This window comes from Puma concolor, chromosome D2 (assembly GCF_028749965.1).
Source record: "Puma concolor isolate L17-30 chromosome D2, mPumCon1.1.hap2, whole genome shotgun sequence".
NCBI classification, from domain to species: Eukaryota; Metazoa; Chordata; class Mammalia; order Carnivora; family Felidae; genus Puma; species Puma concolor.
Genome location: NC_141677.1, coordinates 12,364,034 through 12,391,324, shown reverse-complemented (window position 1 = coordinate 12,391,324; position 27,291 = coordinate 12,364,034). Strand labels below are relative to the sequence as shown.

Sequence of the window (27,291 nt, the reverse complement as noted above, 5' to 3'; positions counted from 1 at the left end):
GAGAAAATAAACAGTGTGCCAGCACCACCAGAGCACTGCCTCCCTGAGACCTTGTGTCCCAAATATGGTTAGGGCTCTAGGACTTCTTCATAACCAGGAATGAAAACAGCTGTCGGTCAACAGAAAAGCGATCGTACGCACAAAATCCTAATAACAGAGGAAAAATAAGTTCGCTCTGAAACTGCAAGTTCGAAACTTGTCTTGAGTTCTTCGCTCGAAAGCACACAAGGCCTCTCACGGCTCCTGGTTCCCTGGGAAAGCCAGGGCGCTCCGGCATGCTTCCCTCTTTGTTCGCTCTGAAAGAACGTCCTTAGAGGAGGTCTTTGGATTTCCCTTGACAGACTGTGTCTAGGAACAAGTGGCGCCCGTGTTCCGTGGCTAATGAAGGGAGGTGTTGGAGCGGAACCATATGGCTGTTGGGTGGCTCACCAGGATGTGTGTTGCAGAATAGGGGACGGTTGCTTCTGGAGAGGCGGTGGGCTGCGGTCCACGGTTCTAAGGATGCGATTTGGGTCATTGAGCGGATGAGGAGTCAGGAGGAGATTTGGGACTTAGAGCTGGTGCTGGAATGCATAGTACTTTGGGGGGACGCTCGGTGCCTGTATTTTGCACATGGGAGGGATGTGAATTGGGGGGCCAGAGAGTAAACTATGATGGGTTGAGCTGCGTTCCTCCAGAAACATTGTTGTCATTCTAATCTCCAGTACCTTATGTGACCTTATTTCGAAATAGAGGCTTTACAGATGTAATCTCCAGTACCTTATGTGACCTTATTTCGAAATAGAGGCTTTACAGATGTAATCTAGTTAAAATGAGGTCATTAGAGTAGGTCCTAATCTAACATCCTTATTAAAAGGGAAAATCTGGACACTGAGATTCCCCCCAGGGGAGCATGTCAGGTAGTCAGTGCATGAACTTCTAGAAAGTAGTGGAAAATAGGCAGATTAAAAAAAATTTTTTTTTCAATGTTTGTTTATTTTTGAGAGAGAGAGAGACAGAGCGTGAGTGGGGGAGGGGCAGAGGGAAAGGAAGACAGAATCCGAAGCAGGCTCCAGGCTCTGAGCTCTCAGCACAGAGCCCGATGCGGGGCTTGAACTCATGAACCATGAGATCATGACCTGAGCCGAAGTCAGACACTTAACTGACTGAGCCACCCAGGCGCCCCAAAATAGGCAGATTTTGAGGTCACAAAGTCCCAGATCCAGATGCTGGCTCTTGTATCACCCTGTGACTTTAGGCACACAGTTATGTAAAAAGGGAGGCACCAGAACCTTCCTCGGGGTTCCTGTGAAGATACACTGAGCCTGGGGGTAACCCCTGCAGCACGGGCTGGGCACCAGCTAAGCGGGAGCTCTAATGGGAATTTCAGAGGAAGGTGCTGACCGCGGCTTCCTATATCATTCAGTGACTTTAGCCTGAAGATGCTCTTTGGCCGATGGGGCCACTGCTTCTCACTGCTCATGGACCTTTAAAGCTGGAAGGACGTGTGAAGGCTCAGTTCACCCCTGACTATTACAGATTAGGAACCTGAGGCCCAGAGAAAGAAGAAACGATCGAGCAGCCTGCCTAGCTTGCTCTCCCCTGATGTCTCCGAGAGCCGGCCCAGGTGTCCTCCAAGGGCCACGCTGCGTCAGGTCACCACGGGCTTCTCTCGTGCCTTTTGAGAACTCTCCAGAAGACGCTCATATAAATTAAACATCAGTGCCATCAGTGAGATCCTTTTTGGTCAGTTCCCAGGTAACTTGGGGTGGTGTGTGTCTTCTTGCCTGGAGACATTGATCCCAGAGTTGAGGTGGCTTTGGGAGGAAAGCACTGCCAGAGAGAGCAGGGCTTCGGCTGGGAGCTAGGGGAAGTCCCAGCCTGAGCTCATGTGGTCCCCCTTTCTGTTTTGGCTCCTCTCGTGCCCCGTGTCCCAGCTGCTGTCAGAGCCTTGCCTGGGGGCCCTGCCCGCAGTTCCCTGGAACTTATAAAAAATAAACACTGTAATGCTTCTAAATAAGAGATTTGATTTTGTATGTAATAATACTGTAAACATGCAGCTCCAAGGGCTCTCAGAAGTCCTTTAGGGCAACTTCCTACTTCCAGACCAGTGTCAGAGAATCAGGATCAGCCCTCCTCCAAATACCCTCCTTGGTACACACCCACCCAGGCCTGGCGAACACAGGTGGTTGAGCGCGAACCACAAGGACGTCCTGGGTGGGAGAAGGCACGATGTCAGGCAGGGCACATTGGGCACCACCCAGGCCTGGGTCTGTGTGCGTGCTTGGCAGTGATGTGCACAGAAGAACTTCCTCCACGGCCTGATCTACGTCAGAGACTCCAATGAAGGTGATAAAAGACCTGGACGTGCCTTTACTACGGGGTCCGAACACATCGCCTTTCCCGATTACCCTTTCGCTTTGCTGCCGTACATCAGAAAATGAAAAACCTGAATTCCTTGTGCCCTTGCCATCATAAATTCTGTTTAGTCTCAGAGATTTCAGACCAAAGCAAGAGACTTTGGGCCTCCAAACACGTGCCATCATCCGCCTGGCTTTTCCTGTTCACCTCATACCTTTGTGAGGCACGCTCATCCAGCCTGGGGTTCCCAATCCTGGCCTGACCACAATATCCATCACCTGGGGCCCCCCTATCCCCCCTTCCCCCCACCCCGCAGCTTACAGGGGAGGAGCCTGAAGCCATAAGCACTTAGGTGAGTCATCCAAGGTCACACTGGCTCAAGGCCAGACCACTGCTCTCAGGATGTGGCAGGGAGAACCAAGGCCTTCAGCACCCAAGCCCACTGTGCCTTCCTTAACTGTGCTGTTTGAGTCCTCACTGCCACTTTTGGTGTGATTCTGCCTTTCCTGACCATGTCCTCCGTTTTCTTCCTCTTTTTCCTTCCTTTCATGCTAATTTTTCTGTAGGAAACAGAACTAACTTACAGATACAGCGGGTGAGGTCTGCATGAATTCTGTTAGAGTCATTTGGAAACCACCACCTCCCCCCCCCCCACACCCCTCCCCAGCTCTCTAGGTCCTGCACGCCCCTTGACCTGAAATGCCATTGTTGATACCTGCTAATATACCACACCCCCGGTGGGGGGGCAGGTTTCAAAGTATTATCATCCAGAGACGCCTGCCTGTGTGGCTCAGTCGGTTGAGCATCTGATTGTCGATTTCAGCTCAGGTCATGATCTCACGGTCCTGGCGTTGAGCCCTGAGTTGGGCTGAACATGGAGCCTGCTTGGGTTTCTCTTTCTCCTCCCCTCTTTCTGCCGCTCCTCTGCGCTCGCTCCCTCTCTGTCTCTCAAAATAAAAAAAAAATAAAGCATTAGCATCTAAGTATGCTTTAGTGAAAATGAAATTGTTGCAACAAGGCCGTGATAGGTGGGGAGGGAGGAAGGAACTTGAGATTACTCAGTGACGGCTTCCACCACCCTGTCTCCAGCCAGGAACCGGAAGGAAAAGAATGAAAAGGAAAAACTCAAAAAGCAAACTCAGTGTGTCTGGCCGGACATATCTGAAGTATACCAATGTGCCATGTTCTTTATCCCCTCTCAGCCTTCTCCCATGCTGTTCCTTCTCTCTAGAATGCTTTTCCCTCCCCAACCCCTTCTCCTGGCTAGCTTCACTTCATCCTTCCAGACCCAGCTGTCCATTCCCTGGCAGGATCTTCTCCCCGCACCCCCCCGCCCCCAACCCCACCATGTACCCCAGGCTGGGCATTTATGCTTCCTCTTGTTTCCATAGCATTCTGCACTTGTGTTTCTTAACGCTGAGGGCTCTGTATTATAATGACTTATCACTTGGGCAGGAGCAATTGTGAAAACTCTGGGTGAAATCAGCAACACAGGTGGTTCCTGTTTTGTTTACATGGATTTAAATCCATATTTGAGTCCATATTCCCCTGGGCTCCCAGGAAATTCCTTTTCAGTCCGAGTCGGGACCTGGCCCCTTCCTCAGGGTCACACGGGAATCTGAGAGGATGATGTGGTGCTTGGAAAACTAGAGAGGGGCCTTGAATTTTTAGTACATTTTGGTGGGCATTGCTGTCCTCAGGGTCTGGGCCTTACAGGACCCTTGTGATCCAGCAGCCCTTTGTTTCTGTGCTAGACACAAACCACGGGTCCCTTTGCTGGGGGTGGGAAGTCCCCTTGGTGCATCTCCTGATGTGGCCTTGCTACCTCTGGGCTCTGCCAGGGACCAGGCCACGGTCCCCACTCATGAGGCTGCAGATGTCTGTCCCCTGCTCTGTGGAATGACACTGGCGAAAGCTCTCCTCGTTTGTCCCCACTCCTCTGGGCCATCTTGTTTAATCTCTCCAATGACTAGGCTGTCATAAAACAAACAAATAGGTGTTCCCTTCACACTGCTGCTCCTTTGGGCATTGTCAACACCTGCCAGGCAAAGACATGGGGAAAGTCCAGGCACATTCTAGAAGGGAAACATCTAGGGAGAACAAACACAAATTATTATAAATCATCTTGCTATGCTCATTTGGATCCCCAAAGGCATTTCCTGGGTCTAAGTGCCTGGTCCACAGTGTATACTTAATGAAGATCTGGAGGGAAAAAATGAAAGTTGAAAAGTCGGCTGACCCAAGGCTGCCACTTAGGGTTTCGTGGGTGGTGTGCTGCACAAATCTCGAGGACCCCCTCCCCAAACAGATTTGGTTCTTTATTAAGATAGTTTTCTGGCAGATGTCTGATAAAGTGTCTTGGAGAGGGGAACTTTTTTCTACTTTGTGCAAATTCTTAAGATGTAGTTGTGGCTTTGACCGAGGCCTATCCCATTTTCTGCATTTCCTCATTCAGTTCCTGAAATGCAACAAGTGGTAAATAAGAAGCAAACATATTGGGAAATCAAAGTCACTTTTTGTTTGATAATGATACTGGGAGGCATTTCTGACTTTATTCATTTGCATAAACCACATCCAGATGCTTAGTATTTTAAAATTATAAAAATGAGGGGCACCAGGGTGGCTCAGTCGATTAAGCGGCTGACTTCAGCTCAGGTCATGATCTCACGGTTGGTCAGTTCGAGCCCTTTGTCGGGCTCTGTGCTGACAGCTTGGAGCCTGGAGCCTGCTTCAGATTCTGTGTCTCCCTCTCTCTTTAGGAAATGGAGAAAAGCAGAAGTCAAAGTTATAATCAAATCCAGTATGCCACACAGTCCTGAGAATGACATCTGCATAGTTCATGACTATTTGGAACTCTGAGTGTTTATAGATATCTACAAGGAAACTGTCCCAAATTATGGTGTTTTTTTTTTTTTTTTTTTTAATGAAGTTTATTTGTCTTAATCTCTTTCTTGGTGTGGTCTGACCCCATTCCTCCTGAATTTGTTTTCAGTAATGATTCAAAGTAAGTGTTTCTCAAACCTGATTAGGGTGGTTTGCGTCGCTGTGAAGGCAGTTCTCAAAGGACACCTTTGTGCTCTTAAATTAAATACTCTCCACTTGTTTGTTTGCTTTTTTCAGATCATATGGCAAAGGAGCCAGTGGAAGACACGGACCCTAGCACTTTATCCTTTAACGTGGTAGGTTACAAACTTTACATGAATGGCGATAATTCTTGTTATTCCTTTGTCCCCTTTGTTGCATTTTTATGGCTCAGTATTAACATGAAGATCAGAAACCCCAAGTTCGGTTTTCCGAAGATAAATGTCTTTATCACAGTGTTCTCTGTGACGTAATAAACTTTGGGTTTCTCTAAGGCTAGAAATGGTATTAGGTTTCTGTTCTTGTTTGGCATGTACCAGAAGTGATCTGCTTAGATTACATCAGGTCTTTGTACGTTTGTCTACTCAATCCTTATCTGTCTCCTTTTGACTTCCTCTTCTTCCAAATTCAAGTTATTTAATGTGAGATTGAAGGAAACGACAGGGCTGCCTTCCAGTAACTGGGGGCTGCCCATTCACCAGATGGGCGTCCACCGTTTGATTCAGTGTGTTATTGCATTTAATCCCTGCAACCTCCCTCCAGGTAAGCACTGCCTGTTTTACAGATGAAAGACTGAGGCACAGAAGATGAGGTTAAGAGGCTCGACTGGAAGCAGCCCAGCGGCTGGCTTCAGGTCCCTGCCCTGCCTTCCCATAACCACTCGGTAGCATGTCTACTGCTTAAGGTTTACCGAGGACTTCACATACATCATTCTTCATCCTCCAAATAAGCGGTGAGGTGGTAGGACAGCTGTTTTTACCCCCATGCTACAGAAGAAGCAAGGAAAGTGAACTGATTTGTATAAAATCACCCAGACTGGAGCCCTGCTCTCCTATGTGGTACTGCCTCTTGTTTTATGACCGAATCAGTGCCTTTGGCAACGTTTCATGTGTTATTATGCATATAGTATGTGACACATTTTCTTCTTCTTTCTTTCTTTCCTCTCCTTCCTGCCTCCTTTCTTCCTTCCTTCTTTCTTTTTTTCCTTCCTTCCCTCTTCCTTCCTTCCTTCCTTCTTTCCTTCCTTTCTTCTTTCTTTCCTTCTCTTCTCTTCTCTTCTCTTCTCTTCTCTTCTCTTCTCTTCTCTTCTCTTCTCTTCTCTTCCTTCTCTTTTCTTTTCTGTCAGCATTTGGAGGAGAGGAACTGCCCAGTCATGAACAATTCTGAGGAACTAATCTAGTTAGAATGACATAAATGCACACAACAATATAATTAAACAATACAATTCAACGAAGTGTCTCTAAGTCTTTGGTGATTCATGAGGCACCTGTGTCTCAAAGCCCTGAGATGTTTGTTCTCACATCTTTAGTCAGCACTGCAGTTTCCTAAGTGAGAATGGGACGGAGCTGGACACACAGTGGAAATCAACATGAGAGAATCCCCTGTCCCTGCGTTCCGTAAGGACGGGATGCAGAGCAGCCCTGTGGATCATTCCAGTCATCCCCCGTGCTGTGGTTCCTTAGGAGAGCCTTTGGCTCCTATAGGGTGTCACTCAGTTGGTCCTTCCTGTCCCTAGTGCCCGACCTGTGCTCCCCTGGGACTCCCACTGTCTTCCCGACATCAGGTTCTCCCCTCTCTCCTTGGCTCACAGCTACTTCCGATCGCGTCTCCACGCTGGGCCAGATTGATTTTTCTAAGCCTTCCCTGGGTCAGTTTGCTGGAGTGGCCACAGCAGGGCACCACATAATGGGTGACCTAAATGGCCCACGCTTCTGGAGGCGAGAAGCCAAACCCAAGTGTTGGCGGGGCCATTTCCCCCCGGAATCAGTGGAGGAAGAATCTTTTCTGCTCTCTGCAGGCCTGTGTGGTTGTCGGTAGCTGGCGGTGGCCCTCGGCTTGTAACTGCACCCATCCGTTCCCTCACTGCGTTGGCACGTGGCCGAATTCCCCCTGTGGGTCTGTGTCTCTTGTATAGACACCAGTCATCTTGGATTGAGGGTCCACTCTACTCCAGTATGATCTCACCTTAACTAGTCCTCTATCTATAGTGATTGCATTTCCGAATGAGGTCACATTCGGAGGTACTGGGCGTTAGAACTTTTAACAGGTCTTTTTTGGGGAGACGCAAATCAACCCATAACATGGCAGCTGCTCCTGGGGTTAAGCCTGTACTCTTCAGAACGGCACATGCGGTCCTCCACGACCCCATCTCAGCATCCCTCCTGATGAGTCAAGCTTGAGTAGCTATTTGCTGCTCCTGAAACACCCAGGCCTTCTCACCTTCCTGGGATACCGATAACCCTGCTCCATCCAGCGAAGAAAATCTCCCTGCTTCCTCACCTGATGAACTCCTGTTGTTCCTCGTCTTCTCAGTTCAAGCTTCGCTGACCTGTGATGCTTTCTTTGCCTCACCCTGGGGCCTTCTGGGGCCCCCTTCTCCACAGCCCAAACTCTACTTTCGATCGCACTGTGCTGAAATTGTCTGCTTGTCTGAGTTTCTACAAGACATTGTTGAACATCTTCCCATGCACAGCTGGATAGGCCAAGCTTCCCAAACACCTAGAATGGCACCCATTAAATCTTTCCACCTCACTTCCAGGATCTTCCATGTAAACTGACTCCATCATTTCGTATCCAGCCCTGTCCCCCTCCAGCGTGTGTCTCTGCTTCAAGCTGATGGGTCTTCTACACCTGTCACTGTCCAGACCACCTGTGTCTGCCATCTGCAATTACTGTGTTCCTTCCTCTTGGTCACCCAAGTTCTTGGGCATTCTCCAGGCCTAGCTTGAATGTCTTTTCAGGAAACCTGTGTTTGCTCCAGCCTGTTCATTCATGCAGACCTTTGGTAGATGTTCAGTTAACACTGAGTCAAAATGTGGAGTTGCAAAGATCATAGTTCCTTCTCTTGAAAAACTCCAAGTTTGTTCCAGGAAATAGACAACTACATACTTTAAAAACAGCCTGGTAAGTGTTATAGGACAGGTGTGTTTTCCATTCTCTGGAGAACAGAGTATCAAGAAGAATTTAGTCTGAGGGAAAACTTGACTTTTTAAGTTCTCCATGATTGATTGATTTCTTCTGTGGCAGAGGAGTTTGAGGCTCCTAGAGGTTCTGAAGCTTCACTGTTCATCTCCAAAGTAACTGCAAGGAAAGGGATTTAAAACAAAATTCTTGGTTCCACATTTGTTTCTTCTTCTCTTCTGTCAGAGGAGGACATGTGTGAGACCTACAGGCAAGTTGGAAGGTGTAACTTTCATTTTAAGGCTGGAGGGCATGGACCCAAAAGCCCCAGATGGAGGGTGGGAGCTGAATAGGGGTTAGGGGACAGGATAGGGAGACTGGGCACATTCTCGCTCCTCTCATGTAAGTCATCAGAGAATTACTCCATTCTTTAATCGGAAGTCAAAGTGTTCAGAACATTAGATACCCGCATGGAGGTACCAACAAAGACATACATGATTGTAAGAGCCTTTGCTATTTTGAATTCCCTCCAATGGAATTGCCCTCATCCAGGGCATTGAGGAACTGTATATGGTCATGCATAATGAGTAGATCTTTGTAGATCTTTGTGCAGGTCAGTAGGGATGGTTGGCTTTTGAGTCCCATCCCAGTCAACCCAGGACAGAGCTCTCCAATAGTGAATACCACCTGGCACGCAGGCTTATTGACCCAAATGAATATCACAGAAATGATGACAAGATATCAGTCTATCCCCATAATTCGTGAAAACGTTCCTCAATTTTAAACTACAGGAAATAGGGGAAATAGCACTGCAGAAAAGAGAGGAAGTGTGGTTTAGTGGTCAGAGCTGAGGAAATTGAGAAGGCTTATTCTGTCTCATGTTCCAACATTAACTTCTTGTCAACGTAGATTTCATTTTTTATGAACTAAGCATAAAAACAAGCAATGGGTCAGGCCTGTTGATAAAGCCATGGCTAGAAACTTGCGAGGTTTTAAACTAAAATTATGACTTCCCCAAAACAAAGCTTTCTTTTCACTTTGATCTTACAACTGACTATGGTGTTTAAGAATAACTCTCTTCTTTTGTTGGTTTCCACAGTCAGACAAATACCCCATTCAAGATACAGGACTCCCTAAAGGTATGTACGGTTAATATAACTACTTGAACTTGTGATTATTTTAATATCTTGAACAAAGCACCAGTCAAAGCAATTTCTCATGTGTAAAACAGAAACATAGTGATAATTTAGCTGACGACTTGTGGATGATCCCAGGCATGAATTTTCTTATTTAAATCTGTAAAATACTTCATTAGAAACTATCCATTAAATTCCTGTGGTGTTTTTCACATGCCTGAAATGAAGATAGCCAGGACTCTGGGATGCAAGTGACAGAAGTCTAACTCAAGTTAATTTTTAAAAAGGGAGGAGGGACATATTGGCTTAGGGTCTTTGGACGCTAAATCCAAGCATTTAAATGATGCTCTCGGGCTCGGTCTCTCTGTCTTTCCGTCCCTCTCCTGGCTCTGTCTTGGCTCCAGTTTTGGGCAGGCTTTCCCTTCATGATGGGAAAGGTGGTCACCAATGCCTCCAGCTTTATGCAGTGCCCCCTCAAGATGGCAGAGCAAGGTTGGGGGGTGGGTTTCCCCTAGCACCCACATAATTCTGGGGATGACTGTCATATGGGCGGTTTGGGTCATGTGGCCATCTGTGAATCGTCTGTTGCCATCAGGAGGATGGAAGAGGGCATTGGTCAGGTATGAGCCTTGAGGTTGGGTGGGGGAGAGTGTAGAGTAAGTTCTACCCAAACCACAGGAAGGAGGGTTCTCTTACTAGACAGAGGGGCAAAGGATGCTTGTCAGGCCCTAAAGCAGAAAACAGACAAACAGAAATCCCCCAGAAACCTATCTTTTGTAATTCACAGGCTAACGTTTTCGGCACAGTACAGACCAGAAAAATGGCTAGGCTCAGCCATTCCCGATTTCTCTTGTGGGGCCGTGCACAAAGCTGTATCTGCTCTGGAGGCCAAGCTGCTGGTTGCCCTACCGGAGCATTTACCTCGTGCTCTGCTGACAACCCAGAGTGGGGGAGGTGGGGGACAATCAGATCTGACCAGCGTCAGAGATGGCAGGGGCCCCCAGCTTCCTGGAGAGGTAGGGCTTCCCGACACCCGCCAACATGGCTTTTCCTAGCAGTCTTTGTGACGGGGTGATCATAGGGTCACCCAACTGGAGAGTTGGGAGGGAGCTCCCTGCCTGGGCCCACCTGAGGTGAAGTCTAGGGCTCTACCAAAGCTCCCCTCCCCTCCATCCCTTATTCGCCAGACCCTTCTCCTTGCATCCAGAAATTACACTGTTAGAGTTTAATTTCTTTTGCCTCCCGTGCATGTCCTGGGGGTGGCAGTGATGTAGGGAAAAGAGACCGAAAGCCAAGATTGAGTCCACATCCTGGCTGTGGTAGGGGTGGCATCTGGCAAGCTCACTTCCTCCTTTCCCCCGTTGAATGACTTCTAAGTGTCCCGAATCCTCCAGTGTGTGATTTAACTCTTTAGTTCAGCAAGATGGTGCAAGGTGCAAGCCAGGCAGCCAGGGACAGATGGGAGGCAGCCTTGGGTGGTGCTCCTCAGACTTCAGCGTGCACTGAAGAACCATCTGGGAGTGTGGGGGAGGCTCGTTTATAATGCAGATTCTGGGCCCAGCTGCTCTGAAATCACGACATGGTAGGTCTGGGGTCAGGCCCAGGCACCTGTGTGTATTTGCACACCTGAGTGGTTGGGATGCAGACCTCACTTTAAGAGCCTGCCTGGGACACCTGGTGGCTCAGTTGGTTGAGCATCTGACTCTTGATTTCAGCTCAGGTCATGATCCCAGGGTTGTGGGATCGAGCCCTGCATGAGGCTCCGCACTGCTTGGGATTCTCTCTCCCTCTCCCCCTCTCTCCCCCCCTCTCTCTCTCCCTCTCTCTCTCTCTCTCTCTCTCTCTTTCTCTTTCCCCTTCCCCTGCGCTTGCTCTCTCTCTTAAAAAAAAAAAAGGAGCCTAAGACGTTTCAAGGATTTGGTGTATCCACCAGGGAGGCACATAGACAAGAGAACTGAACTATAGCCAGACCATGGCCTGCTGGGCTCTGAGTGCCCTCAGCAGATGGCTCCACATCTCAGGGTCTCAGTTTCCTGTCTGTAGTGTTGGGAGGACAATGTTTTCATCCCCTCCCATGGTGCTTGTGAGAATTCAGTGAAATAGGGGGTGCCTGGATCGACTTTGGCACAAGTCACAATCTCATGGTTCATGGGTTCGAGGCCCTTGTTGGGCTGTGTGCTGACAGCTGGGAGTCTGGAGCCTGCTTTGGATTCTGTGTCTCCCTCTCTCTCTGCCCCTCCCCCACTCACGCTCTGTCTCTCTCTCTCTTGCAAAGATAAATAAACATTTTTTAAAAAAGAAAAAAGAATGCAGTGAAATGAGTCCAGAACAGTGCCTGGCATAGGTGAGCATCAGATGGTGGAGGGAAATCTGGTAGAAAGAAGTGGGAAAAATCAGGGTTGAGGATGCTTTCCCAGCACTGTGGCAAAAGTGGCACTGTTTGAGACAGCCACTGAGCTGCAGTGACTCTGGGATTGCAGTGTCATGGTTAGATCTGTCTAAAGATCTTTTTTAACACCCTTGAACATGACTTCCTGTTTTGGAAAAAAAGACTGGTTGCTTACCAGTCTGATACTACAGTAACTACTATCGGGTTTCTCCTAGAATTTGAGTTTTACAAAATCTTAATTAAAATGGTAATGAGTTTATAAGTAGCATGACTGTGAAAACCACCGTTGTAAGAAATGTGACTAGATTTTTCTTCTTATTCACAGAGAACAGTATTATCTATTACTATTTTTTTTATTATTATTATTATTTTAATTTGAGAGAGAGAGAGAGAGAGAGATCATGCAAGTGCGAGTGGGGGAAAGGGGCAGAGGGAGAGAGAGAACCTTAAGCAGACTGTTAGCACGGAGCCCAGCGGAGGGCTCAATCCCACCACCTGGGATCATGACCTGAGCCAAAATCAAGAGTTAGACAAGTTGGACGCTCAACCACCTGAGCCACCCAAGCGCCTGGAGAATAGTATTATTAAGCACATAATTTCTCACCTCCAAAGAAACACATCATCTTATACTGAATGTCCAGAAGTTTAAAAACTTATTCCAGGGCACCTGGGTAGCTCAGTCGCTTAAGCATCCGACTTCAGCTCAGGTCATGATCTCCCGGTTTGTGAGTTCGAGCCCCGTGTTGGGCTCTGTGCTGACAGCTCAGAGCCTGGAGCCTGCTTCGGATTCTGTGTCTCCTCTCTCTGCCCCTCCCATGCTGATGCTCTGTCTCTCTCTGTCTCTCAATAATAAATAAATGTTAAATAAATAAATAAAAACTTATTCCAACATTTGTATTCAATAATATCTATGATTTAATAACTGATGGTATTTTTAAAAAATTTTTTAATGTTTATTTATTTTTGAGAGAGAGAGAGAGAGAGAAAGAGAGCCTGAGCGGGGGGAGGGGCAGAGAGAGAGGGAGACACAGGATCCAAAGCAGGCCCCAGGCTCTGAGCTGTCAGCACAGAGCCTGACACGGGGCTAGGACTTGTGAACCATGAGATCATGACCTGAGCCGAAGTCAGACACTTAACCAACTGAGCTACCCAGGTGCCCCTGCCAGTATGTTTTTAAACATACCAATGGGGCCAATATAATCATTAAACATGTATGGTACTTTCCTCACTATAAATGTTTTTAGGGAAAGAAAACCCATATGAATCAATGTAGAGTCTAATTTATAGATTTCTTTTTAATTAATTTTTAAATATAATTTATTGTCAAATTGGCTTCCATACAACACCCAGTGCTCATCCCAACAAGTGCCCTCCTCAATGCCCATCACCCACTTTCCCCCTGACCCGTACCCTCATCAACCCTCAGTTTGTCCTCTGTATTTAAGAGTCTCTTGTGGTTTGCCTCCCTCCCTCTCTGTTTGCAACTATTATTTCCCCCCTCTCCTTCCCCTATGGTCTTCTGTTAAGTTTCTCAAGTTCCACATACGAGTGAAAAAACATATCTGTCTTTCTCTGACTGACTTATTTCACTCAGCGTAACACTCTCCAGTTCCGTCCACATTGCTACAAATGGCAGGATTTCATTCTTTCTCATTGCCAAGTAGTATTCCATTGTATATGTAAACCACATCTTCTTTATCCATTCATCAGCTGATGGACATTTAGGCTCTTTCCATAATTTGGCTATTGTTGAAAGCACTGCCAAAAACAGAACTACCCTATGACCCAGCAATAGCACTGCTAGGAATTTACCCAAGGGATACAGGAGTGCTAATTTATAGATTTCAAAGTAAATGTAATCTAATGAAGTCCAGAGTTGGACTCACAATGTTTAAGTAAATTTGAGGGCGTCCTATTTATTTAACAGAGGATTTATCTTTAGTTAGCTTGAATTATTTCCATATGGTTAAAAAGTCTTCAAAATTTATTTTCTTAGGCAGATTCAGCATGTTTCACAAAACCTTTATTGTCCTTCTAGTGTATTCCTACTGTATTCATGGTAACACTATTCCTTTACACGGTCCAAACCAGAGTGGTTCTGAATAATGTGGTTTTACCATAAATCAATTGTGGAAATCTAGTGCGATTTCAGTGATCAGCATGTTTTTGAGATGAAACATATTGTTTAACTTGTGTTCTTATCAGGAACAAATGTGCAACTTCCTCCTCCCCTGATTTTAGAGATTTCAAGGGGTTCATTCTGTCAGGGTTCATGTGTCAGGCCTCTTTTATGGGAGCTTTTCTGGGAGAGCCTGCAGGCCCTAAACTCAGGACTAAGAGTGAGACTTATTTTATTAAAATATTTTTTCATTTCAGTATAGTTGACACATTAGTTTCCGGTACACGTCATAGTGCAAGCGTAGGGGGGGTTCCTCAAAAAATTAAACATGGAGATATCATATGATCCAATAATTCCGCTATTGGGTATTTCCCCAGAGAAAATGAAAACATGAATTTGAAAATATCTATGCACTCTTATGTTTATTACAACATTGTTTATAATAGTCAAGATATGGGAGCAACCCACGTGTTCACTGACAGATGAATGGATAAGAAAGATGGTGTGTGTGTGTGTGTGTGTGTGTGTGTGTGTGTGTGTGTGTGTGTGTGTGTGTAGTAGAATACTACACGGCTATTAAAAAGGATGAGAGTCTACAGTTTGTGACATAAGTGGGGCTTATTTTATATCACAGAGTTCCTGATATCTTGTAGAAACTGCTGACTTACGTGTTCTGAAGGGAATGTGACTCTTCACATCTTGAGAGAAAATGTGTTTGGAAAGAGAATTCTGATTTTTGAACCACTATTCCCAGTGAGGGGAAATTGCACATAAATACATCATAAATCAGTCAAGCTTTTATCATCTTTTTTCTCTAGTATTACTGCTCTTTTCTCTTACTCAAAATATTTCATGGTGAATTTTAAGCTAAAGAGAAGTAAAGCAAACTCATTGTTACTGAATTTGAGGAATTTGAACTCAAGCGTAGATGATATTTGGGGACCTTTTAGAACAATTTGTTAACTAAATGTAGAAGCAGTGGTTCTACTTGAAAACGTTAGGAAAAAATAAACAAATATGAGAGAATTCACTAAAATCAGAAGTAAAAATGTTTGCCCTAGCAGCACCTGGGTGGCCCAGTCGGTTAAGTTGTCCAACTCTTGATTTCGGCTCAGGTCATGATCTGGGGTTTGTGAGCTCGAGCCCAGGGTCTGGTTCTACACTGACAGGGCAGAGCCTGCTTGGGATTCTCTCTCTCTCTCCCTCTCTCTCTGCCCCTCCCTGCCCTCTCTCCCGATGTGCTCTCTCTCAAATAAGCGTTAAAAAAAAAAAATGTTTGCCTTAAAACTAGCAAGCCAATACGCTGTATTTTATATGGTTTCTCTCCTCGTTAGATTGACAGCATTTTGCTGATAAGCTTCCTTGTTCTAACAGGAAACTAAACACCCCTCCTGCCTGCATGAGTTTCTGTGTGCTGGTCCTGCTTAATCCATAAATTCATTCCCTCCCACTCAACCTGGACTGGGACTCTGTTGGGAACCTCCTGTTACAATACATACCCAGATCAACCCCTCTCCCCCAGCGTATGATTTGAATGCAAAGGTGACCACCCTGCAAATTTTATTTTTCTGTTGTGGAGGGCAGAGAGGAGAGAGATAATGACCACGGGAATGTCTGGGGTGCACCACTTCACAAAAGTAACTACTTAAGTTCAAGGTGTCATCCTGCTGGGGGAGCAACCATGTTTTTGCACAAACGCTGAGTTGGCAGTTATGACACTAGCCATTCTGAGGATCCGTGTGACTGAAATCACGTTTCCGTGACTTTCGGCCGGAGTGTGCATGAGAATTCTGTGGGGCGCCTGTGGAATGTCAGACCCTTGGGGCCCCTGAGATTCCAGTTAAGGAAGTCTGGTGTGGAGCCCGGGAATCTGCATTGTTAACAAGCCCCAGAGGTACTTCATTCAGATGCCAGAATGCTGGGGACTATACTGAGGAACTCAAGCCAAGGCAAGATCTCTACTGCTCTCCTTTTGAAAGATACCATCTAGAATCTTAGTAAAAAACCATGCTTTTAGTTTAAATCCCTCAGAGAGGGGCCCCTGGCTAGCTCAGTCAGTTGAGCGTCCAGCTTCAGCTCAGGTCACGATCTCATGGTTCCTTGAGTTTGCGCCCGGTGTGGGGATCCCTACTGTCAGTGCGGAGCCGGGAGCCTGCTTCAGATCCCATCTCCCTCTTTCTCTCTGCCCCTCCCCCATTCATGCTGTCTCTCTCAAAAAGGAAACATTTATTTTTAAAAATCTAGAAGTACGGGCGCCTGGGTGGCTCAGTCGGTTAAGCGTCCGACTTTGGCTCAGGTCATGATCTCGCGGCCCATGGGTTCGAGCCCCGTGTCAGGCTCTGTGCTGACAGCTCGGAGCCTGGAGCCTGTTTCAGATTCTGTGTCTCCCTCTTTCTCTGACCCTCCCCTGTGCATGCTCTCTCTCTGTCTCAAAAATAAATAAATGTTAAAAAAAAATTTTTTTTTAAATCTATAAGTAAATAAAGAAATAAATAAATTTCTCAGATAATTCTGTTAATGGGGAAGATTGTCCTTTAGCGGGAATTGTACAGGAGCAGTGAACGTAGTAGCACCTTGTTTGAACAAATCCAGCAGCCCGGCGCTCAACAGGTGAATGAATGTTAATGTGGAAAAGAGATGACTCAGTCAATCCCTCATTCAGTCTTAGCTGTTGGACCCTGATAACTGATTCTTTACTTAAAGCTTTACACCTCTCAAAATCGACATAAACCTTTCCTTCATAACGTTCTGTATTTCTGTCAGCTTTCAAGTTTAGCGTGCAGGAAGGAATTCCGCACAGATTAAAATCCGATGGACCCGAATCAGTTTGTCACACACCTGTGCCATCGTCACCACCATCGGGGAGCTGTGAAGCCAACACCTGTGTCAGACAACCCTAAGCATGGAGGTTCCTTTCCAAAGTGAATTCTTTGAAAGGTGTTAACACGTTTCACATGCATGTCAGGTGCCTTTGACGTGCGCTGGCCGTGGCCACTTAGACAAGAGAGCTGCCGTAGCTTTGGCTTTTAGGAGGGTGACCTGTCAAGACGAGTAAAATCCCACTCTGCTAATCTGCAAGGCTTGGTAAAATGTCAGACAGATGAATGAGCACAGAGGAATTTGTTGTGATGTGAAGCAGAGGGAAATGTGTCCGGAGTGCCTCCTACTCACCCCCTGGGGAAGGGGGGGCATCCTGCCCTAGGGTTATGGGGATGGCCACGCCTGCCTGACACCAGACAGATGAGATTGACGTGAGTCACTTGTACTTACAGCCTGCGGGAGGGGGACACCGCAAGCCACGCAGGGTCATATCCCACGGGGCTGCCCTTGGGAACAGAGTGAGCCACCGGGGGCTGTAGGTGGTAAGGGTGGTAGTAGTGAGAGGCGGTAGCGTCCCTGGTTCCCCAGGGAGGATGTGATCGGCTCATCTGAGTAATTCAGCGGGCTGGCGGGGAACTGAAACTCAGTACTCGGGGGTAAGTAGGAACCGTGCCTGGTGCTCGGCTCAGGGGCCGATCACGGGGCAGCGTGCGGAAAGCTTTGCACCTCGGCCATTCGAGGCCCTCCTGATTTTTACCAGATGTCAAGGCAGTGCTAGTATTGAGTCTTCGTCTTAGATCTTATACCACAATTGACTCCGTGATAACCTTGACTTCAATTTAAATCTTAGTGATGATTGGGACTTAGAGGGTAGGGAAGGGCCTCCCTAAAAAGCACACCAGACACTGGACCAGGAGAGGGCGGGCCATGTGGTATGGCACTGGTATAGTGAGGGCATGAATTTAGATAACAATGCCGGGGCGCCTGGGTGGCACAGTTGGTTAAGCGTCCGACTTCGGCTCAGGTCACGATCTCGCGATTCGTGGGTTCGAGCCCGCGTCAGGCTCTGTGCTGACAGCTCGGAGCCTGGAGCTGCTTCGGATTCTGTGTCTCCCTCCCTGTCTGTCCCTTCCCCACTTGGTCTCTGTCTCTCTCTCAAAAATAAATGAACATTTAAAAAAAAATTTTTTTAGATAACCAATGCCTGTGGCAATAGTGACCCAGGGCAAGAGCTCTATTTGTTCTATAAAATAGGAATTCTGTGAGGAGCTCACCCTCCCTTTCGATTTAACCTGTTGCCTAGAGAGTAGATGGAAATTCGGTTGAGTGGCTTCTTTTAGAGCCGGGCATTGTGTTCTGAGAAGTGAAATGAATGTCTTGGTCACTAGCAGTAACGTCTGGAACTCCAAAGGGGATAGAGAATATTCTAGTGAGGCCTTACATTGTGGCCTTACTATGTGCAGAGATATCTGTTACCTTGATTTACATTCTCTTCATATGTGAGGCAAGAGATTCCCAGAGTTCTGTCCCAGAGTGGGCAAGTCTTGGGCAGTGGTCCAAGAGTTTGTATTTAAAAAAAAAAAAGTGCCTATGGGGCCACTTGTTGGCCAGGGCATCCAGCACTAAGATGACCACCTGAAGTTTGGCAGTCATTTATCAGGGACGTGTTGACTGAGGGCTAGAAAGCATAACTATCCATGAACTCCATCACGTATGATGGTGGTGATATCACCTGTAAAATCTACAAATTCCCACTGTTGTTCGCTCAGTTGATCTGAAGGGGCTCCCCAGGTAACCAGGAATGTCAGAAGGGTGACTTCTTCCAGCACCATGGCATCTGGCAAGAGCCTGAGGATAGTGGAGACCATGCCCTCCTATGGGTGGAACATGCCAGAAGGCCCACGTTTGTCTCCACTCAGCAGTAAAGTCTCAGTAGCCATGTCGAGCTTGTACGGAGCTGCTTCTGTGACTCAAGGCATAATAGGCAGCAGGGTATGAAGGCTCACAGGTGCAGGGTCAGGGAGAGCCTCTTGTTTCCAGAAGAGCCCAGTGTGCAGCCAGCAGTCGCTGCCCTAGTGGTGTATGGAGAGAAGGGTCTAGCAGGGCAGTTTCATGCATCAGAAGCACGTAGACAGCATATGGCAGTCATGGGTGGTCCAGAGACTTCAGGAAGAATATGAGGAGGTTGTTTAAACCCTTATGGTGAAGGGGTCTCAGAGAATGCGTGTTGTAGGCTTTTGTTAGAGGGAGCCAGATTTACAGTGAAGCACTTTACAAGTAAGCGTGTCAGTGGGAACAAATAAACTATGGAAATGAGGAATACATTGCCTCCAGAACTCCCCCCAAACTAGAAGATGTTGGACTTGTATTAACTTGTGGTAAGTACTGAGAGGGTCCATAACTCTGTTTTTTATTTTTTATTTTATTTCAGAGAGAGAGAGCACGAGCAGGGGATGGGCGGGGTGGCAAGAGGGAAAGAATGAGAGTGTCCCAAGCAGGCTCCACACTCAGCACAGAGCCTGACGAAGGGCTAGATCCTATGACCCTGGGACCATGACCTGAGCCAAAATCCAGAGTCAGAGGTTCAACCAGCTGAGCCACCCAGGTGTCCCTTAATGTTTTGTTTTTGTTTTTTTTTTATTTTCATAACACTTAAAAAAGTTTTTCTTTAGCATTTATTTATTTTTGAGAGACAGAGACAGAGCATGAATGAGGTAGGAGCAGAGAGAGAGGGAGACACAGAGTCTGCAGCAACTCCAGGCTCTGAGCTGTCTGCACAGAGCCGGACATAGGGCTTGAGCTCATGAACCGTGAGATCATGACATGAGCTGAAGTCAGACGCTCAACAGACTGAGCCACCCAGGCGCCCCTATTTTTTTTAACTCTTTATTGACCATGTCAGAGATGGAGCAGCCCTTAACTTACCAACAGATTCTCAGGAATTTAACCAAGGTGGTAGGGCCGCACACTGTGTGGGGGTCAGTGTCCTGTTCCCTTTCTGTGAGCTCTTTTATGGATGTTGTATGGCTTGGATGAATGTCAAATGGATATCCTTGGAGGAGGATGTCATCCATGTTGGCATACCCACGATCCTGGAGAAGGTTGGGTGCAGTTAAGATCTTGCCTGCAAAGACCGTGTGCTAGGGCAACGCTGTTAGGTCCCCCATACGGAGCCCGGTCACCATGTACGACTGCCTTTGGCGATGAAGGCACATGGCACCTGAGAGGTTGCTCAAATAGACACTGAGCAGAACGTATTAGCCCAATTGGTGATAGCCAGATATTTATTAGTGGCTGATGGGATGGAGTCAGTAATTTAAAAAATACTGGGCATTGGGTCTGGCGCCTTAATGGATGGGGCCACCACATTAAGGCCGCAGTAATGTCCTGTGAGACACTGTTCATTGCCTTTCGGGTTTAAGAACAGGCCAAATTCAGCTGTTAATTGGAGAGGCAGCAGTTAATCCACCCTTCACTCAAATCAGGTCTTACATAGTAAGTTTTGATCTTTGAAGGTCCTGTTTAATTTACATCGGGCCGTATTAGGTGCTTGCACTGAGAGGTCTGTAGGGTCCCATTTCGTTCAAATCAACTTCTAACTGTAAAGATTTAATTTAATAGTAATTGTTGAGTCAGAGCCGCCATGCCCACATGGGATAATCTAAGGCATTGGGTGCTGTGACCATGGGAAAATGAGGCAAAACAATAGTTCTTTTGGTAAGGATGAATCATGCCTATTTGTCTTCTGTTTCACGTTCCAGAACTCTCTAGGGTTACGTGGGGACCTCGTGTTTACATTTAGTGGCATCTCCAGGTGTAACTGTAATTGGAGCCCCGGGACTGATTAAGTCCCTGAGGGTTTGCCGGTTGGTGCATTTCAGCAGGTACTAAAGCTGATTCAGAACTGACGTTGTCAGGCACAGGGGTATCCAGCACTCGTTTACTGGTTTGCTATGTAAATTATTTCAGTAAATGTTGGATTTCCCATTGGGTCAAACTGTGGACCTCTGCTTACAGTCCTTTTTTTCCTTTCATCTCCTCCCCGGTGTCCAGTTTCTTTCCATTTTCGGTCCAGTTTCTTTCTTTCATTTCCCGTCCCCTTTTCTTTTTTGCGTCACTGGATAAACTCTGGGTGCAGGTAGGTGGGGGAATCCTCCACCCCGCTCGTATTTCTGCATTTCCGCCTCCACAGAGCCTCAAATCAGTACCACGGGGTTGGGGCCTTCCCTGGGCAGCGGTTGCTTTCATATGTTTCACGACCCCGGGCTTGCATCAGGGTCGAACTAACCCCGTGCCGTGCCCCAGGGGTACCACGGGTTTCCCCGAGAACTCCGAGGATCAGGATGTTCCTTGCAGCCAGGCAGAGGTGGCCGAGCAGCCCAGCAGGCAATGGGCTGGAACTGAGCTCTGCTATGGCCCTGCCTTTTCTTTGTTTTTTGGGGCTTTCTCCCAGATTCCCTGGGAGTATTTCTACTTCTACCTGTATAAAGGGTCAGCACTCACTTTCTGTCCCTGATCGTTCATGGTGCAGACTTTCTGACTGTTGACGGGGAGAGGCTTGGGAGGCTGACGGCCCACCTCGTAGGGAGCCATCTCTTCCTCCAGGAAATGCCAGTCAACCTGCTTGGGGTTGCGTCCACCTCCAGGAAGGTCGTATTGCTTATGGGTCTGGTATGGACCAGCGGGCCCATGACTGCAGGATCGGTCCTTTGGCTGCTGTAAGCGGCTGCGCGGGGCCCAGGCACACTGGCTTATGGATGGGATGCTCAGAGCTGACCCACCAGACATCAGTCGAACCCAACAGCACATCACACTGGGGCATAGTCAATAACAGTTTTCACCTTGGGGACGGGGACATTTTAGGTGGGAGGAGAGGACAAACACCGAACAAAGACGACACGCAGTGCTGCGTAGGCCAGAGTGCAAGTCGGCCAGCCCCAGGCAGCCTAAACTGTGGCGGGGAAGTTAGTTACATCTGACAAAGTGTCTTCCATAGCGGTTGGGCCATGCAGTTCACGAGGCCAGCTGCTTTGATCCCCTCCTGTTCACCCCAGCAGTGCGGGAGGGATCCTGCCCAGGGGTTACATGCCTGACACTGGACAGATGAGGTTGACATGAGTCACTTGTGCTCACAGCCTGGGGGAGGGGGACACCTCAAGCCACGCAGGGTCACATCCCACGAGGCTGCCCGCGGGAACAGAGGGCACCAGCCACCAGCAGCTGTAGGTGGTAAGGGTAGTAGTGGCAAGAGGAGGTAGCGTCCCTGGGTCCCCAGGGACGGCTCGTCTGAGTGATTCAGTGGGCTGGCGGGGAACTGAAACTCAGTACTCGGGGGTAAGTAGGAACCGTGCCTGGTGCCCTCACCTGGTGCCCTCGCAGGCAGCGGCGGGTAGCCTGGGGCCTTATGCCTAGAAGCAGAGAGGGCAGGAGGACCGAGGTCCTCCCAGCTTTACCAAATGCCAAAGCAGCACATAGCACTGAGTCCCAGTCGCAGGCCTCACACGGCAGAGCGTGCCCTTTCTTTATCAAGCTTTGTCTCTTTTCCCCCCCCAGCTGAGGAATGTGATCCAATTACTTTGAACGGCCCAACAAATGCTGATGCGCCACATGAGGTAAGAATCATTTTGGTTCCATTTTCACCCTTAGGTACCTGCTAATCCAACTGGAAGGTCTTAGAGATTCTCTCCCAGAGCTTTGAAAATAAGGAAGAGGATTTCTAGGTAATAAAATAAGTCTGGAAATGATCTTGAAGCATCCCAGTTGTATGGGATATTGACAAAACGTCTGTTGCTCTCAGTGACTATGGTACCTTTAATCCGTCCTTTGAAATGAATATGTATCTATACGCTAAACACAGACCATCAATGTTTATTAAGCCGCAACAAAACTGGATAGTCCTATGCCATTTTTGTAATGCTTTTATAAAACTTTTCTCAGATATGAGAAGTCAAACTTCACATCATTTTTATTGTCTTTTTCCAAAAAGCAAATCCATGTGTTGTTTTCTGATTGTAAAAGAATGTTCTTTTAAACTCCAGATAGGACAAAAATGTACCCCCAAAATTGAGAATTGCCTGTCATTCCATTGTTCACCTTTTGAGGTACCTCCTTCCAGAAGCTTCCTTGGGTCACCGTGTGTTTCAGTCACTTCTGGTACTGTCCAGTCCATTTCTTTCCACTCGCTCGGAGCTTATTAGCCAAATTGCATAATGCTTCACATCTGCTGAACTATATTTAGAGTGTCAAATGTCTCAAAAAGCCTGTCTTGCCTCACGATGGACTGGTTCGGTCCTGCCCGTTCCATAACACCAAGTTAATTTTTAGCAAGACAAATTGGAGGTTTTGTTTAGGCTTGCTTGTCAAACATCAGTCTGTCATAACTTATTAATAGTGATACTCCTGGAGAGTCAAATCACTTTTGCAATAAAGCAAAGTTACACGGTAGTTGATAAAACAGTCAATTTTAATTGTATACATCTCTCTTGAAAGTTGTCAGTGACGCTGCTTTTAACTCTGGTTTGGGGCTTTTCAGTCACCCACTGTGAAGATCATATACTTATTTATTTTTTTGTACTTTTTAAATGTTTATTTTTGAAGGAGAGAAAGAGACAGAGTGTGGGGGGGGGGGGCAGAGAGAGAGGGAGACAGAATCGAAGCAGGCTCCAGGCTCTGAGCTATCAGCACAGAGGCCTATGCCAGACTCAAACTCATGAACTGTGAGATCACGACCTGAGCTGAAGTCGGACACTTAACCGACTGAGCCACCCAGGCGCCCCTCACATTCTTATTAATTAATCCTCAGCAGTTTCCTTGGAATTACAATCTAAGGATTGATTTTGGCACTGACTGCCTTTAAACAACTTTAGTAAACCCAAACTATGAAATTTTCTTTTCTTGCACTCCTTAATTTGTTTGGCAAAGTTTTGCTCCTCACACGTTTTGTAACATGATACAGACTCCCATGAAGATACAAGAATGTTGTTTGTTTAGCTTGATTTTAGGGATTTTCCAAAACCAGTTAAGATTAGGTACCGAATATACCTTAGGACGCTGTTCAATAATTTTTTTTTTTAAATTTTAGTGTCATAGATCTGGCTGTTTGCAGTAAAGACAATACTAAAAGATGAAAAAATAAAAATTAAAAAAATTTAAAAAAAGATGAAAAATAGATTTATCAACAAATAAAACGGGAAGAAACCTATTTGAGGTTTTTTTTTTCAGTTCCGTTTTAAAAGAGAATGTCTTCTATTCCTGTGAAAAGTAGGACACTACCTTGCTGCTTCAGTTAGTTATTTCTTTGCATAATCTATAGGATTTGTTCTAACTGCTAGATATCCAGAAGGATTCTTTGAAACCAACTTGGCAGACAGAACAAAGGAAACTCACTAGGGGAGAAACATTTAAAAAAAACAAACAAAAACCCCCACAGTCCATTTTCTAGAGCTCAGACTTTAATTTTTTTTTAATGTTTATTCATTTTTTGAGAGAGACAGAGAGAGACAGAGCACGAGCGGGGGAGGGGCAGAGAGAGAGGGAGACACAGAATCCGAAGCAGGCTCCAGGCTCTGAGCTGTCAGCACAGAGCCCGACGTGGGGCTCGAACTCACAGACTGCAAGGTCATGACCTGAGCCGTAGTGGGACACTCAACCGACTGAGCCACCCAGGCACCCCTCTAGAGCTCAGACTTTAAAGGCAAGCTGAAAATATGCTCTTTAGAATATTTAACACTTGATATGTTCGTGATTTTTATCATTTTAAGACTAAAACTCACTCTAGCAAGAGTGCCTCCTTTGAATGATGCAGAGGGAAAACGCTGTAGTGTCCTGGTACGCAAGATCAAACTCTGACATCTCAGACAAAATTTCGTAATCAAGAATCCTTTATTTTAGGAACTTAAAATCAATACCCTATCTACTAGATCCTGTCCTACTACTTCAGTTTATCAAAAGTTGCATTTGCTGAGCATACACTTGGAGCCCAGATCTGGACTGGGTGTTCTTGGGTGTAAGAAAAAGTGGGAGGGAGGGCGCCTGGGTGGCGCAGTCGGTTGGGCGTCCGACTTCAGCCAGGTCACGATCTCGCGGTCCGTGAGTTCAAGCCCCGCGTCGGGCTCTGGGCTGATGGCTCGTAGCCTGGAGCCTGTTTCCGATTCTGTGTCTCCCTCTCTCTCTGCCCCTCCCCCGTTCATGCTCTGTCTCTCTCCCAAAAATAAATAAACGTTGAAAAAAAAAAATTTTAAAAAAAAAATTAAAAAAAAAAAAAAAAAAAGTGGGAGGGGAACGGACAAGGGAAGACCGCAGCAGGGCTTACGGACTTGCTGGAGAAGCAGCGTGCACACAACATTAGATTCTGGATGTGGGGATGCTTCACAGGGTTTAAAATTTTCCATGGCACGAGGGGCACGTGGGTGGCTCAGTCAGTTGAGCGGCTGACTTCGGCTCAGGTCATGATCTCATGGCTCAAAGGCTCGTGAGTTCGAGCCCCATGTTGGGCTCTTTGCTGACAGCTTAGAGCCTGGAGCCTGCTTCCCATTCTGTGTCTCCCTCTCTCTCTGCCCCTCCTCTGCTCACGTTCTTTCTGTCTCTCTCTCTCAAAAAATAAATAAATGTAAAAAAAGTTTTTTTTAATATCCATGGAACTTTATGTTCAAGAAAACATTCCCCAGAACCTTTACGAAACAATAAAGTTTCAACTACTTTAACTACCTGCACAAACATATAGCAAATGATAGTTAAAGCAAAATTTGTTCCAGTTTATAACCAACGATATCCATGCCAAGAGGAGGCTGAAGTAATAATAAAAATAATAAATATCAGGATACTAACTTGGAGTTCGAGGTTATGGAAAGAATGACATTTTCCTCTATGTTATTTGGTTTTACCAAACTAAAGAGTTTTTCTTTCTTTCTTTCTTTCTTTCTTTCTTTCTTTCTTTCTTTCTTTCTTCTTTCTTTTTTCTTTAAGTTTTAGAAACCATGTGAAAGTACTGGTTTATTTAGCTGTGATGAAAGTATCATGCTAACATGCAATGTTAATAATAAAGGAAATTGAATGTAGGGCATATAGGACCTGTCTTTACCATCTTCTCAAGTTATATGTAATTCCAAAACTATTCTAAAATAAAAATGTATTTTAAAAACCACACTAAGTAAAATTTAGAATGTAGAAAAATGAAAAAACTCATTCACAATTCCACTGCTCTGATATAACCATTGTTTGACATTTGGATGTATTCCCTTGTACATTTTTTTATATGAATAATTGTCAAAACTGTCAGTGAGATTTGCTTTTCTTATGTAATGTTATCTCACAAACATTTTTTAAGTTTATTCATTTATTTTGAGAGAGAGGGGTGGCGGGGAGGGAGAGAGAATGCCAAGCAGGCTCCACACTGTCTGCCTGATGCGGGGCTCGAACTCACGAACCGTGAGATCATGACCTGAGCCGAAGTTGGACACTCAACCAACTGAACCACCCAGGCGCCCCTATTTCACAAACATTTTATCCAGTTTCTACATGGCTTTGCCATCAGTTTGAATGGGTCCATGGTATGACCATCTCTAACACAGAAGTAGATTCTAGGATGTGTGTCTGAGGGCAGGGCAACGGCCTCCCCCTGCTATGAGGAATGGTATATGTCAGTGCTCTGACAAAAGAGCCCCTGACGAACGCTTTGTCTGGAGCTGAAGTATTAGGAGATCCTAGGTGATAAGACTGAGGGATATGTTGGAGCCAGGGCCCCAGAGCCTTGAATGCCAGACACAGGTTGATAGAAATTATTGGGGGTTGTAAGTTGTGGCCATATGACCATATGGGACCCCAGGGGGACTGGAGAGAAGATGGGGGTTAATTTTAAGCCTGTGACTGGGAGATGTTTCTACCAAGAATGTAAATAGAGAATTCGGATAGAAGATAAGATTCATGTGTTGCTGGGATTAAGTTCCGCTTGTGGGTTGGGGAAAAAGGAGATAAACGTTTGTAGAGTGAGGGGTATGTGAGATTTGTGGCAATGCCTGGTAAGTGCTGGAAAACGCAGCACTAGGTACTGATTTAGGACTCGCGCATCAGGACATTACAGTTGAAGCCTCAGGAGCGGACGAGACTGCCAAGGAGAGAGTCCTTGTAGAAAAGCAAAGAGAGAAGCCAAGGGTGGAAGTTGTGGAACACCTCACTTTAGAGGCCAGCAGAAGAAAAGAGCTCAGAAGCAGAAACTGGTCATCGGGACAAAAACGTGATTGCCAGTCTTAAAGAGTGAGCAGGTGACAAGAAAGTTCATGCAGTCCTGTCAAATTCCTTAAGGTGGCAAGTAAAAATAGTAAATTCTTGTTGGAGAGTGTTAGAAAATATGGGGGAAAAAGGCTTCTTTTTTCTCAAGATGGGAAACCTCAGATTTTAAAGGATAAGGTATTATCAAGGAGCAGAGAGATTAAAACCAGGAGGAGGAGAAGTGTAATAATTAGTGGGATTTGTTTTCCCTGTGGAAGGTAGAGAGGAGTAACGTTCTT

The 27,291-nt window shown here is 46.4% G+C and overlaps 1 protein-coding gene across 7 annotated transcripts in view; it reads left to right on the top strand.

The window, feature by feature from the left end:
- The window catches only part of EDARADD (EDAR associated via death domain), a 94,085-nt gene that overhangs the window by 30,049 nt on the left and 36,745 nt on the right, over nucleotides 1–27,291 (top strand). For 5 of the 7 annotated variants that reach the window (XM_086679604.1, XM_086679603.1, XM_086679601.1 and 2 more), the window contains 3 exons: nucleotides 5,461–5,519; nucleotides 9,422–9,461; nucleotides 22,340–22,398. In XM_086679604.1, coding sequence (XP_086535730.1) covers nucleotides 5,466–5,519; nucleotides 9,422–9,461; nucleotides 22,340–22,398 — 153 coding nt within the window. In that variant the 5' untranslated portion in view covers nucleotides 5,461–5,465. The remainder of the gene's footprint in view (nucleotides 1–5,460; nucleotides 5,520–9,421; nucleotides 9,462–22,339; nucleotides 22,399–27,291) is intronic. The other 2 variants (XM_086679606.1, XM_086679602.1) reach the window with 1 other exon arrangement.